This window comes from Conger conger, chromosome 13, assembly GCF_963514075.1.
Source record: "Conger conger chromosome 13, fConCon1.1, whole genome shotgun sequence".
Classification (NCBI taxonomy): domain Eukaryota; kingdom Metazoa; phylum Chordata; class Actinopteri; order Anguilliformes; family Congridae; genus Conger; species Conger conger.
In genome coordinates, this window is record NC_083772.1 from 15,153,510 (window position 1) to 15,169,690 (window position 16,181).

At 41.2% G+C, this 16,181-nt stretch overlaps 1 protein-coding gene across 1 annotated transcript; it reads left to right on the top strand.

The window, feature by feature from the left end:
• The first annotated feature begins 3,214 nt into the window (after nt 1-3,214).
• si:dkey-182i3.11 (insulin-like growth factor-binding protein complex acid labile subunit) lies at nt 3,215-5,886 on the top strand. The gene has a single exon (XM_061218127.1). The coding sequence runs from the start codon at nt 3,218-3,220 to the stop codon at nt 5,279-5,281; it is 2,064 nt and encodes a 687-aa protein (XP_061074111.1). The 5' UTR covers nt 3,215-3,217; the 3' UTR covers nt 5,282-5,886.
• The last annotated feature ends 10,295 nt before the right edge of the window (nt 5,887-16,181 follow it).

The window sequence follows — 16,181 nt, forward strand, 5'->3', positions numbered from 1 at the left end:
TGTGATGTGATGCTTTGACTTGTCGAAGAACCTATGCACTTGTAAGTCGCTTTGGATTAAAAGGGTCTGCCAAATGACTAAAATGTAATGTAATGGTTCACCCAATGTGGATGTAAAAACCCTCAAATTAAAGCTAAAGGTCTGCGCCTTTAACCCCATAGTGATTGTTTAATTTCAACTGTTTGTTTGCTCGAATGCAGAGTGGAAAAAACAAAAAATGTGACACTGTCCAAATACTTATAGTCTGCACTGTAAATTTCTTTCCAGAACAAATTCTCCTCTGCATGCAGAAAAGTCTAATGCTTTAATTTATGAATGTTATCAGAACAATTGACTGTTATTTAGCTGATACTTTTATCCAGAGCGACTTATAGTTGATTAGACTAAATAGGAGACAATCCTCCCTGGATCAATGCAGAGTTAAGGGCCTTGCTCAAGGGCCCAACACCTATGCGGATCTTATCGTGGCTACACTGGGGCTTGAACCAACAACCTTCTGGGTCCCAGTCATGTACAGGCTGACTGGCTGACAAATGTGATGCATCCAGGGATCTTTATGCAATCATGGGTTTAAAAAACCCATTAGCAAGTCAGGTAGGCCTGTAACTAACATTAAAGGGAACCTCCACTCCACTCCACAAAAAGGAATTAAAAATTGAATAGGTTGGTACAGTAAGAAAATGCACACACACACACACACACACACACACACACACCAGCTTTCTTCTTTAGTGGAAGTCACCTGCGTGACTGAAGACTTGTTTTTCAGCTTTGTGCATCTTTGGCTTTTATTGTGTGTAGGCGTCTCTTGGTCTTTGGTTTCTCAACCTCACGCCGAGCTAGCCTCAGAGAGCAACGTCAGCAGTTTCACAGTACATCCTCTTGAAGTCTGCCATAAAAAACCTTTTGTATTTGAAAGGTTTTTCCACATAACACACGTTTTTTACAAATGGTAATTTTAGTTTTAACATACATGGTTTTTTGAGATTAAGACAATAGACTCATATCCCCTACATGGGATAAAAATGCATTTCTGGGTCTTAGGAGGATCTCACTGCCCTCACATGCCCAAAGATATTTGACCAACCAAAGGAAAAATCATTACATTCATTAAATTATGTTATACTGCAATGTATATAGTTATAACAAACAAACAATGTTGTGTAGGATGTGTCTTGTGCCCAAAATATTAAAAGTGCAGTCCTGTGCAATGAGTTCTTCATGTTCATGAAGCGACAACAAAAAAATGAATGTTGCTTTTTTCAAATTCATAAACAGGAAAATAATGCCATTATCTTTCAATGTTAATTATGTATTTTACAAACAGGAGAGGTAGAGCTCTGACATAGTGTGTCCATTTTGTATGGATATTCACTTCAAGTTCCAAGAAAACATATAAGCATCTCCAAAAGACTTAATACTAAATATAGTCGGTAGTATAAGAACTTGCTTAAAAAACACATGTACAAAAAATAGGCTGAGAATCATCATATTAGTTCTCTTTGGGTCTTTATGTACAGTATATCTGTTAAAATATATTACTTTGAATGCACAAGATCTTTCATGCCAGATATAACAGGTTCATAACCGGTTGATACATGATATTTCATAGTTATTGTAAAGTAGTATCCATCAGGCCATTTTCTAAACTGAGGCAGGAATATACACAGGACCTGTTGCCAATCCATTGCAAGGCCTGCAAAACATTCACTCACACAGGCAATTTAGGGGAAACCAGAGTACCCTGCGGAAACCCACACGGACATAGGAAGAACATACAAACTCCACACAGAGAGGCCCTCTGTACCTAGACGAAAGGGCTGCCCCAAAATAGATTATTCCAAACATTTTGTTGGTGGGAAGTCCTGAGCTACACATCCCATCCCATTACATTACATTACAGTACAGGCGTTTAGCAGACACTCTTATCCAGAGCGACGTACAATGAAGTGACGCCCATTGTGAATATGTGAAGATGGGTTCTGTTCTGTGACTGAATGTCCAAGTACAGTGAGTATGGTCTCACCTCCAGTCCTGCCTCAGATACTATCTGTCCCATTTCTGTAATACAAATGGTGCTATGTGTGAGATAATTAGGGCCTAAATGACAATGGGCCATCCAGAAAAATAATGGCACCTTGACATATAGTTGAAAAATTATATGCATTATATAAATGACATAGATTTAATAAATGCATGTGAAATGAAGCATACTCATTACATTTTTCATTGTAATATGTAGTCAAATACATGGCAGTATCAAACAAATGAAATAAACCCACTAAGCAATTGCACACAGAAGTCAACTGAACAAGACAAAGAAGAAATCCCCTTTTAAAATGAAATTTTGTCTTTTGCATTGGGGAAAAAAACCACAATACTTGTCAGTATTCATCGCTAGGCTGAAAGTTTCTACTGACTGAGCATCTCAGTTGAGAATTCTGAGAAATCCACCTCGAGAAAGCTGTCATTTCCTGGCCCTCTTTGTCCGTAAAGAGTGACAAGCAATCCTCGCTTCTCAGTTCTCTTTCTGACTCATCTGAGGTGAGTCTCACCATTCCGTTAAAATCTCTAATAATGATAAAATGCAATTATAGTCTGTTTTATATGCTGTGTATTTAAAGTCCTCAGTAAGTAAGATATTTTCACATACTACAGTCTATCCATGACAGGGTAAATCATTTATTTTAATGAAACGGTCACATAATCAGCTATGGCAAAATGATTAATCATGCCACACAATAAAAACATAAAAGTAATGATGATAATCACATTACAAAATGGAATTATATAGCCATTGCTAATGTGTAGATGTATTGCATATCTGCTATCCTGTACTGTAAGTATTATGAAAGACTATATTACATCAATATCCATGCAAGATCAGCTGTTCACTGCCTATTAAAATAATTTACAGCACGCATGTTTGAAAGTTAACTTATGTTTTCTGACTTTAAACTACTTTTATTCATTATTATTTATTTTTGTCTGAAGAACTAATAAATGTATTCAATTTAACTTGATGCCTTACATAATGCATATAATTAGCTGTAAGAAATGATCACATGGAATCCCATGCTCATAACAATCTGTTCATGTAAAAAATTACACATTTTATATTAGAAATAATAAAAATGAGCTGTGCTTGGCCTTAATCTAAAGAGAACACAAAACTTTGCTTTCTAAAATTTGTGTGATCTTCTCTCACAGACAAGTTATGGTCATGCTGGCACTCTGGGGCATGATTTTGACCCTGTCCTCTGTGGCTGGAAGCTGCCCTGAGTCGTGTGAATGCACGGACAACTCCACTCTCAGCTGTCAGGACAAAGAGCTTGAGACACTCCCGTCCCTCCCGCCTGGGACCACAGAGCTCTACGTCGCTCACAACCTCATCGACTCGCTTCCCACCCATGGGCTGGAAGAACTTAAGATTCTAGATCTGAGCAAGAACCGGCTCAATGTCTCCATCTCAACCAATGCTGTCCTCCCGGACATGAGGAATCTGGACAAGCTCTTCCTCAGAGGCAACGGGTTGGGTACGCTGGCCCCAGGACAGCTCCAAGGCCTCACCAACCTGACGTTCCTGGACCTCAGCGAGAACTACATCCAGGCCCTGCTGCCTGGGTCTCTGAAAGGGCTGCTGAACCTGGAGACACTTATCCTCAGCCTGAACCGGATCCATACCCTGCATCCCGATGCACTGGAGGGTGCTCCAAGGCTTTCTGCCCTCCACCTGATTGGCAATATCATAGAAGAACTGGAGGAGGGTGTGTTGGAGAACTCCACAAGTCTTGAGATACTGACTTTGTCCAGGAACAATTTACATAACATGAGTAATGGGTCCCTAAGGGGGGCTACAGGCCTTAAGCACCTGGACCTAAGGGGCAACAGTCTGGAATCAGTGCCTGTGGCTGCCCTAAAGGATACCCCCAATCTTCAGAATTTATACCTACAGACCAATTCTCTCTCAAGCCTTTCAGATTATGTGTTTGCTGGACTAAAGTCTCTTAAAGTATTGGATCTGAGCAACAATGTCCTGACTTCACTCTCCGAGAGATCCCTGAAGAACTTAACTGAGCTAACTCGGCTGGATTTGAGCTTCAACAGGCTTTGGTCCCTTCCCTCTCTGTTGTTCCAAGACCTGGGCAAGCTGGAGATCTTAGACATCTACCACAATACGCTGACGTCCCTCTCAGCGGGCCTTTTCCGCAACATGACTCTCCTGAAAGAGCTCCAGTTGGACAGCAACAACATCTCCAGGATCCCTTCTGACATTTTTCACGAAACACCTGGGCTCCACGAGCTGCAGCTGGACCACAATCGACTAGCTTACCTCCCAGCAGACCTTTTCTCCAAGGTCAGAGAGATGAGGATTCTGTACTTGAACCATAACCGACTGTCCAGGATTCCTATGACCATCTTCAGCCGAATGCGAAAACTACGGGAACTGCACCTGGATAACAATTTTCTTGAACCCCTCCCACGCTCAGCCTTCCGAGAGCTCACTAAGCTCAGGACCCTAAAGCTGCACTATGACCATATATCAACCCTCCACCCTCACTTGTTCACCAACCTCAAGGGACTGAAGGAGCTGTTCCTCAGTGAGAATAAGATTAAAGTTCTGCCTGTAGGCTTGTTTAAAGAGCTTGGGAACCTCAAGACACTCTATTTGGACAACAACCAGCTGACTAGCCTGGCCCCTGAGAACTTTGAGAATATGGAAAACCTCAAGGAGCTGCACCTGAGTTTCAACCTCCTCTCTGAACTTCCCGCTAATGTCTTCCTCTCCCTGGCAGACCTGAAGATACTCTATCTCCACAATAACCGCTTGACATCCCTACCAGCCTATATCTTCAGGCCACTGATGAGACTGCAGGAGCTTGATTTAGACAAGAACCAACTTGACAGCCTGCCCCCGGAACTCTTCCAGAGCCTTGAGCAGCTGAAAGTGCTCTACCTCAATTCCAACCACTTCAAGGCCCTGGAGCATGGGACACTCTCGCCCTTGCGGTCCATGGAGGCGGTCTACCTGGATGGGAACCCCTGGGACTGTGCCTGTGCCTCCATTCTGTATATCAGCAATTGGACCAATCGGCATCCAGCGCTGTTGAAGGACAAGCCCACGTGCCCCAAAATGGCCGTGCCACTGTCCCAGCCAGCAGAGTCACCTTCTTTGCTCCCCCAGTGTGACAGTGCATCTGCATGGCAACCCACCAATGGACCATGGCTTCACATGCTGGCAGTACTCTCAGCTGTGCTCAGGGCTGTGGGTTTCCTGTGAGGTTTCGCACTTGTACTTTTCCATCCCTTGTGTTTGTGCACAAAACCCTGATGCACTTGATCAGAAGTTTTCTCAGTTGTGACCATTCAGGCTGGGTAGAGGGCCCAATGAAAAGATCTGACATTGGGCCCCACCACCCCAGAAAATCAAATGTTCTAATATTTTTTTATGTCAGTTAGGGCCCTAGAATTATCCTAAGCACCCCTAGGCCTGCATATCGTGCCACTGGGGAGAGCTGTTACATTTAATACACTGGCATAGGTAGTGCTTAAACTACGCATTTCAAAGTGATTATGTTCAATTACAGGATGTCTAACTAATTACCACCTATTCACTTATCGCATTGCTTGCTTACATTTACTTGACAGAAGTTATAAATGAGAAGTTTTCTTAATTTTACCTGAAATATAATTCAGATTTTAAGGATAAAATATTCATAATTTGAAGGTTTTATACTGCTATTGCTAATGAAATGTCTATACTGTGAAACTATATCGATTTCAATGCGTGATAAAGCAGTGTGGTATGTAGATAATAGAATTAGAACGCTTCCATGTCTGCTAGAAAGTTATCACTAGGTGTCACTGTTTCTCTATCATTTCTGAATCAGCAACACTATTTTGCTAAATTATATTTTACTTTCCAAATAAAAGAGCATTCACCAGCTTCATTCCCACTATTGCCTAACTTGACTCTGAACACACTTCTGGTCTGCCAAGTCACAATTAACTGAACATCACATTTCAGCTGTTCTTTCCCAATTGGGCAGGGGGTTTATCTTAACAGACCTGATCTTAACATTCCTTAAAGGTCAATGGTTTTGTTCCAATATTTCTCATGACTTAGTCCAATTATTAGCAAAAAGTAATTGAAGTGCAACAAATTGCAACATCTACCTCTTAGGTTTGATGGTGATAGTACAACATGGAGTCTGAAAATGGATATTTCCTTTAAGTTGCTGAAATCAGCTCCTGTTGTCAGGTCAGCTGAAGTAGACAATGAAAAAATGCCAGAGACATTTTGTTTGTTTGGGGGGGCAGACAAGCAGTGCTCAGACAGAGGAACCTGCCCTACAGCATGCACAGTTCTCACCTTCTGTCCTGCGTTCGAGAGGGTGAAGGGGTTGACTGGCCAGGAAATAGCCCGTCACAGAAAGGAAAGCCACTTTAATCTAAATGACATCTCTCCTTCTATTTCTGCCACTGGAACACGTCAGAGGGGCTCGGAGAAGATAAACAAAGGAAGGCGTTTGGTCTCGTTGACTTTTATCTATAAACAACGAGAGAGGTCTGCCAGTGTCCCAGGGGACCAGCAGGCTGTGCGTACCCTCGGCAGTGTATTCAGTTCTACAGACATAGGCACCGGAGGCTGACCCTAACCACAGTGCTCAGACCCCCTGCTCTCACACTCCAATGAGCCCGGAGTTTCATGGCACAAAGGCTCAGCATGTCAACCAGCTTAGTCTTTTCATCCCACTGTAATTCAGCTGGTACTCACCCAGTTACTCTTTCAGTTTCCAGATACAGTACTTATGAATTTCACCCAGTTGCTGGTGAAATTCATTCAAGAACAGAAATACAACAAGAAGGCAAACACATTGACAGTGGATGACTCGTACAAATTTACAATATAAATGTATGATATCTCTCAAATAACGTAACTGTGTAATACTTGGTCCAGTGTGTACACACCACTTAGAGCAGGAGTGCACAACAAAAGCTATTTACTGATATTTGTGATATTAAAAAAAACAAAACAATTTTAACAATCTAGTTTCCAGTTCTTGATGAAAACATTTCACTATGGTCCAGTATGAAAGTGAACTAGTGCTACACAGCTGTTAAATAGCTGTTTATAAAATTAAAAGGAAGGAATATATAAGGAACCTCCAGGACATGAGTGGCTCACCCTTGAATTTGAGGCATTGTGTACAGCTGCGGTTCCCAAACTCAGACCTGAAGACCCACTGTGTAGGCTGGCTCATTACAACCATTATTGCAACCTTTGAATTGTAACAGCCTTCTAATTGTTCTTAATTACAGTTTAAATGCCTATTGGGAGGGGATAGACCCTCTTAATTCAATATTATGTCAGACATGCACACTATGACAAATAAATGCCCCAAGCTACAGTGTAAAGTAGCTAAAGTATGCCCTTCCATGCTTTCAATTCTGTCCAAGGTGTGAGCAGTCCCTTGTTACTCTGCTATCCTTCATATACTGTACCACACATGGATCAAAGTGTGAGGAGGACAACATGGGCACCAATCTAACTCCTGCAAAGAGGAAGACAGTGCAGGTGATCGATGGGAAACCCCAATGCCAAAGGGGGAAGGGCGTAGTCGACTCAATCCTGTTACACGAAAAAAAAAAAAAGAACTTTCTGTACTTTGGAGCTTTGTTATCTCAAAATACCAAACTATTTTTCCTTGACAAAATGTACTTTTTGTCATCCCATTTATCTCAGAGGAAGAGATTTTTTTTCAGCACTTTCAGTCATCACCTATCAGCAGCAGGAACCAATAACATCGGCTAATATGCTATAACAGCTTCAGCGGATGGATATTACTTTCACGCTGCGAACGTCACTTGTTGACTACAAAATAAAAATTCCATAGACTCTATATTACACATATTTCACATTCAATATCCTATTCATGGTTGTGAAGCCAAACCCGGCCTAATTTATATATTGTAGAGGAAAATGTGGCAATGTCACTTAGCTTGCTGACATGAGATATAAGACCCCTAAGGACCTGCAAACAAGCAGTGGTGGTGAAAGAGGTGACTGAGTTCAAGAGAGAAAGTAAGCTGGAACAGATAGCGTTTGCCGTCTCAAAAAGACGTGTCTGTCGTTGCTGGGCTTACCCGATTTTTACCTCAGGCTTCCTGCAACACCTCTTCCTGACTTCGTAGGACAACAGAGAACACAAGCAACTCCAGCACACACGCTGCTAAAGGTCACATTAAGCCAAAAGGTGAGTGCCCGCTGCTGTATTTCAAGAGTCAGACAAACCATTGTTTTCTCCAGACTCAACTCCCGCTACATAAAGGAGTTTCCGCTCCACGGACTATGACAGACCAATAAATTTCTGGTTTTGCAAATAAGGAAAAAAAAGAGAGAGAGACCGGCTGAAATAAATGATTAAAAAAACACCATTACTACTGTAATTTCCAAGTTATACAGTAACACTGTCCTAAGTTGCACTGCCCTGTGCCCCCTTACCCATAAAATATGTGTCTCTATAGGACATTCCAGGTGAATTTAACAATGAAACCCCTTGATATCGCAGTTATACTTTTGAAATATGTTTATACTTTCAAAATGTCACATGATCAAATTACTGTACAGATATTTACCCCATTATTACTCATATCATTTAGAACATCCAATAAGTATTAAGATGATATAAATATGTTGCCAGTGTAATGTACAGTTCAGAAATGACTGGGGGCATGTAAGGCCAGAAACAGCCATTTTGATTGCAAGCTTCTGAAAAAGTATTTGTGACCCAAATCTCAAATATGTGTCAATCCTCCACTGGAAGTTGTGAGGACATTTTCATACAAAACCATGCAGTCTGTCTGAATTTGGCTTGAACATTTAACACCCTTTACTAATTAATAACTGACTAATAATGTAATAACTGATTGATAATGCAAAGAAATGTTGCCAACAAAAATTTAATAATGTACAATAATGTAATTACTTGACAAATTATTTAATTATTGGTGATTACACTATCTGGTGGGTAAAGATAACTATTGGATCCTTACTTATAATATTATTTGAAAATATTATTATTAGTATTTTTTGTTTTACACATCAGACCAATAATGTCATTTTTTTAAGTTAATACATTATTGGTAGATGTATTTAATTATTGAACCTTATTACATTTTCATTGGCATTTAGAGAAACATATTTTACATTCCTGGTGGGTTATTACATTATTTCTAGTTACCCTCAATGTTCAATATCTAAAATGTATAATCCAAGTGGCACTTGCAAATGTCTAAATACCAGTCATGCCATACAAAATACAAACCCATGATGAAAAATGCCTCTGGGACTGAAGATATTTTAATAAATGGAAAAGACAATACAATAATAAATAATATTTGATAGTAATCATGAGCTAATACAGGCTGGCACCCTTGATAAATATGCACAAATAATTAACTAAAAAATAAAACAGATATTGACATTTATTTTCCAACATGTGTAAAGTAGTGCTTAATTAATGATTCAATGGAATCTACCAAACAATGTATTTCTCCAAAAAAACTGGTTTCACAATTATTGTCACTCCTGGTTTAATAGTTTGCGCAAACAACCCGAGCAAAGACAACAGCCATAAGTCTTTATAATTTGTGATATGGTTAGAGAACACATTTGGAGGGACAGTATAGACGTTGGTGGATGTTTGGAGTCTCAGCTTCCTAGCAGAAACAACCAGATTTTGAGACAAAATGTCCTGTTACTTTTTTCAAGTCATTGTGCCATTTTTCTGAAATAGTGCCCCTGGAATACATCGGCTAAAAAAATCAAAGACCCACCTCCATATTTGACAATAGGTATGAGGTACTTCTTCTTGCATACATTCCTCTTTTGCTGCCAAACCTGTTGATGGTATATATGGCCAAAATTTTGCTCTCATCTAACCATAGCACTCTCTTTCAGTCTTATTTCCAATGAAGTTTGACAAACTCTAGATGCTTGGCTTTGTATATTATGCTCAGTAAGGGCTGTCTTAGTGGCACACTTTCAAAGAGTTTGTTGGTATGGAGGCACTGTTTTATGGTTACTTTTAAGACTTAATGGCCCCAATCTCTGCAATTCTTAAATTGTGATGCTTGGGTTCTTTATGGCCTCCCTCACCATCTTCCTCACCGTCCCTGGGGACAATGAGCACTTGTATCCTAGTGAGTTTGTAACCATTCTGTTTGTTTTACATTTTTGTCTTATTGCCCTTACAGTGATAAGTGGTATGTTTAACTGTTTATGTATTTCTTTGTACCCATTACCGGACCATTGATAATCAATTACCATGTCTCCTTTGTATTGACAGTTCTTTGGTTTTTCCTATGCTAATGGTTGGCAAAGGGATTTTGCAAGCTTGTTATTAACTAAATTATTAACTTAACTAAATTAAGTAAAATTGTATTCATATTTTCACTTTATTTGATTTAATTTACAATAATTGTTAGGGGTGCCAATAATTCTGACACCTACGGCTTTCAGACAGAAAAAATGACATTGCTAAATAAAAAACATTGAAACACGAGAGTAAATGTATTGGAATAAAAGTATATAGTTTTCCCATATATATATTGAATATAACATATCAATAATTATCTGTTGTTTATTAAATGCAGCCATTTTTCTTCATTTTTTTAAAGAGTACATATAAACTCACCCTTTTAGCCCACTGTATATTCATATAATCAATTATTGTTGAGTGAAATTGTTTTACAGCTTGAGATATAAGCAATCCTAATAAGTACATATTCATACTGTATATATAATCAGATATTTTCATTGCAATCGCTCTGGAGTGTTACAGAAAGGGCGATCAATGACCGGCACACCTGTTTGAAATGGAAAGGCCGCTGTTCACCTTGTGTGACTTCACGCTATCACTCAGCAGTGACTCATAACCCTGGGAATAAATCACGTCCGCTGCATTTTTTTCACTCGCTTTTCTTGTGCGTTCTCACTGGATTCGAGAGAAAGAGTAAAATAAATAGCAATTATAAACCTTGGCACGGGCCCCTGAGCGTTTTCCCCTTGAGTACACAGTAAATACACAGCCGCTGAGGATGTCCGTTTGTCCACCCTGTGTTCCCCCGAAGTTGCCCTTTTTCACTGTTGTTCTGATAGGGCCGTCTTGATAGTGATAGCTTGCTGTCTTTCCCTCCCTCCCCTATTAATAGCTTTTTTCAGAGGTTGTTTTGGTTCAATCCAGGAAACAGCCCGCTCTTCCCACCTCCTCTTGGAAGGAGCAGGCACTGTTTTTGCGCACGGTGGCACTGTCCAGTGGCTGGTGACAACCAGGGGTGGGCATATTCTTAGACTGCAGCTTCTGTGAATGCCAAGGCCTGTTAGCCAGACTGCTAGCACTACCAGCTAATATTGCACCTTCTCAAACATTCGGTCACCCAGAGTCACCCACAGTGACAGAAAGGTTATTTGTGATTAACAATTAATAAATAAAATTAAATAAACAAATAAATAAATAAAACATGCCAACTCCATGGCCTGCACATTCTGTTTGACTGTAGAAACTCAAACAGTAGGCTAGGCATGATTTTCTCAGTGATTCTGTGCCATGAACGCAGAGAATATATCAGCTCCCTTTTCCTGTTGTTTCACGTCTCGTTGCATAACATCCTACAGTATACGCAGCTCTTTGTTGTTGTTTCCTGTTAAAATGTCATCTGTCATGTTACCTAACTGTTTTCCTCAAAAATTGTGAAAATGTGCCGACACACAAAGACTATTCACCACAGGTGCAAGAGAAGACATCTGAATGTGAAATAGTTCACTTAGTTAATTAATGGACCTTTTTTTGTAATTTGTATTTAAAAAGGCCGAGTCCTTGTCACCATCGTGTTAGTATTCCGACATTGGTATAAACTAGGCTAGTTTATTCCTGTATTTTTTTACAATGTTAGTACAGATATTTGTACTCTTTAAAACCAACATGTGCCTTTATTTAGAGAAAAAATGACATTAAATATAGACACATTTTGGGGATATAACTACCATAATGAACATTGTCTCCGAACATAATACAAGACGGTGTGTGTGTGTGTGCAGATGTAAACCTGTGGATCAGACCTATGGATCATGTGTGTTGGGACTGTTGGGACAGTATGTACAATATTACACACAGAGGCCCACTCACACACACAGGCTTGTGGATTTGAATAGAATTATGGAATTATAGAATTATTGAATAGAACCCCACTCACATTGGAACCCACCTCTCTCATAATAAGATGTTACCATGCTAACAGCATTCACCAGACTTTTAAATTTTATATAAAAATGTAGCTGATTTCTACTACTGTAGCTATCTCTACTGATTGGAAGTAAGACATTTCTAATATCCCAAACTAACAGTTTTATTAGTGTGAAGACCATCTTTTTACTTTTGAAAGGTTTACCTCCCAAAACAAATGATTCTTCAGATATTTGAATGTTACATTCTTGTGTGTAAGACCTTGAAAGAAGCAGAAACTGGCTGTGTGCCCACCAGCCCGTGTGCTGAGTACGTTTGCACAAATATACACCTGAGGTTTCAAATGTGAGAAAAATCTGTTTCGAGCACAAACACAAAAAAAGCCTTCAAAATGTAGAGTCATGCAGAATAATGTTTACAATATCTGAGTCACTAAATTTATGACTGTAACTTGTGTTATAAATGGAAGCTTTTCTGAGTAACGGTAGAAGAGAAATCTGTTTCCTAGGAAGATGAATGAGGCCTTCGGTCCAATGGAGAGGGGAGAGGCGAGATGGAGAGGCGAGATAAGCTGGCCGGTGTATACAGCTCCTGTGTGCCAGCCAGGTCTCTCTTCCCCAGTGGAGACAGTCACATAAATAAAGGCCCCTGTTGCACGCATACCATCGGCGCAGAGAATCACCCTGTTTTTTTCCACGCTATTATTTAGATGTCAAAAATATTTAAACAAAGGAAAGCTACATCCTCGTCTCAACAGATGTTTACGGTGTCTGTGACATCACGCCAGCAACTGCCTCCCCCCACCCCCCACCCCCCCACCACACACCTTCCTGCTCCGGTCTGTGCCTGTCTTACTGGGCAGTGCAGATATTTCAGGAGGAACCCATTATAATGCGCAGGGCTGTTTTGGAAACCTTTATTGTTTGGCCGGGGTGGGGTCGTCCCAGGTACTCTCCCACACGGAATGTGAAAAGACAACAGAGCTGAGTGGAGTTAGCCGAGAGCTCTGACATCATAGGCTTACAATTCGTTCGCTCTCTTCCTCAATCATCTCTTTAATGCCAGTAAGTAAGGCGCTATTCTTAAGTTCAGGCAACTTCAGGACAGTTGACTGAAATCTTGAAAGTTGCCGAGGAAACATGACGTAAACTCGGCAGTACAGGTCCTTGCCACAAGTTCAGGCGCGGCTCTCTAGCACAGAAATCACAGGGTGAAAACCAAGATGTTCTTAACTGACTGTGACTAAAAGTGGATTGGATTGGATTAAGCTGGCCAGAGATTCTAGGACTTTCACATGACCCCCAATATGGAAATGCCCAAATAGGCTGCTAGTTGTCTCTGAGGCTTTCATAATCAAGTGGGAATTTTGGATAGCCTATGAAATATACATACAGTATAGCCTTATTCCAAAATGGAATAAATTCATTTTTTTCCTCAAAATTCTACACACAACACCCCATAATGACAACATGAAAGAAGTTTTTTTGAAATTTTGGCAAATTTATAAAAAATTACTAACTAAGAAATCACATGTACATAAGTATTCACAGCCTTTGCTCAATACTTTGTTGATGCACCTTTGGCAGCAATTACAGCCTCAAGTCTTTTTGAATATGATGCCACAAGCTTGGCACACCTATCTTCGGGCAGTTTTGCCCATTCCTCTTTGCAGCACCTCTCAAGCTCCATCAGGTTGGATGGGGAGCGTCGGTGCACAGCCATTTTCAGATCTCTCCAGAGATGTTCAATCGGATTCAAGTCTGGGCTCTGGCTGGGCCACTCAAGGACATTCACAGAGTTGTCCTGAAGCCACTCCTTTGATATCTTGGCTGTGTGCTTAGGGTCGTTGTCCTGCTGAAAGATGAACCGTCGCCCCAGTCTGAGGTCAAGAGCGCTCTGGAGCAGGTTTTCATCCAGGATGTCTCTGTACATTGCTGCATTCATCTTTCCCTCAATCCTGACTAGTCTCCCAGTTCCTGCCGCTGAAAAACATCCCCACAGCATGATGCTGCCACCACCATGCTTCACTGTAGGGATGGTATTGGTCTGGTTTCCTCCAAACATGACGCCTGGCATTCACGCCAAAGAGTTCAATCTTTGTCTCATCAGACCAGAGAATTTTGTTTCTCATGGTGTGAGAGTCCTTCAGGTGTCGTTTGGCAAACTCCAGGCGGGCTGCCATGTGCCTTTTACTAAGGAGTGGCTTCCGTTTGGCCACTCTACCATACAGGCCTGATTGGTGGATTGCTGCAGAGATGGTTGTCCTTCTGGAAGGTTCTCCTCTCTCTACAGAGGAATGCTGGAGCTCTGACAGAGTGACCATCGGGTTCTTGGTCACCTCCCTGACTAAGGCCCTTCTCCCCCGATTGCTCAGTTTAGATGGGCGGCCAGCTCTAGGAAGAGTCCTGGTGGTTCTGAACTTCTTCCATTTACGGATGATGGAGGCCACTGTGCTCACTGGGACCTTCAAAGCAGCAGAAATTTTTCTGTACCCTTCCCCAGATTTGTGCCTCGAGCCAATTCTGTCTCGGAGGTCTACAGACAATTCCTTTGACTTCATGCTTGGTTTGTGCTCCAACATGCACTGTAAACTGTGGGACCTTATATAGACAGGTGTGTGCCTTTCCAAATCATGTCCAATCAACCAAATCTACCACAGGTGGACTCCAATTAGGCTGTAGAAACATCTCAAGGTTGATCAGTGGAAACAGGATGCACCTGAGCTCAATTTTGAGCTTCATGGCAAAGGCTGTGAATACTTATGTACATGTGATTTCTTATTTTTGTGAATGTTTAATAAATGAGCAAAAAACTTATTTTATGTTGTCATTATGGGGTGTTGTGTGTAGAATTTTGAGGAAAAAAAAGAATTTATTCCATTTTGGAATAGGGCTGTAACATAACAAAATGTGGGAAAAGTGAAGCGCTGTGAATAATTTCCGGATGCACTCTATATAATGGTAAATGGTTGGCATTTATATAGAGCCTTTATCCAAAGCGCTGTACAATTGATGCTTCTCATTCACCCATTCATACACACACTCACAAACCGACGGCGATTGGCAGCTATGCAAGGCACCAACCAGCTCGTCAGGAGCATTTGGGGGGTTTGGTGTCTTGCTCAGGGACACTTCGACCGGGCGGGGGATCGAACCGGCAGCCCTCCGACTGCCAGACGACTGCTCTTACTGCCTGAGCCATGTCACCCCCCCATATAATCAGCCAATCATGTGGTAGGGACTAAATACTTAAAGGCATGCAGAGATTCAGTTGTTGTTCAGACCATATGTCAGAATGAGGAAGAAATGTGATCCAAGTGACTTTGACTGTGGAATGATTGTTTGCCAGACAGGGTGGTTTGGAAATCTCAGAAATTGCTGGTCTCTTGGGATTTTCACATACAACAGGCTCTAGACTTTGCAGAGAATGGTGCGAAAAACTAAAAATATCCAGCTGTTCTGCGGTCAAAAACGTGCTGTTAATGAGAGAGGTCACAGGTGAACGGCCGGACTGGTCGAAGCTGACAGGAAGGTGACGCAAATAACCACACATTACAACAGTGGTATGCAGAAGAGCATCTCTGAACACACAAGGCAGCAAAACTCTTAAGTGGATAGGCTACAGCAGCAGAAGACTCAATATGTCTAAGAAATAAGAAGAAAGTGCTCACTGCATGTATGTACTGCATAGCCGTTTGGTGTTGGCCTTTGCGGTGAGATAACAGACAGCCACTGGAGCAGCAGTCCCTGTGAACTCTTGGTGTTGCCATGGTCCCCGGCAGGCACAGACACCCTGACAAAACCCAGAGTTCAGGTGGGAGGCGGGAAACCCCTCGCTCAAGAACAAACAAAAGAGGAACAAGAAAAAGTATCTACCAAGAGAACAAAGAGATCCAGCGACGGTCTTCCTAAAACAAACAGCGAGTATCAGTGA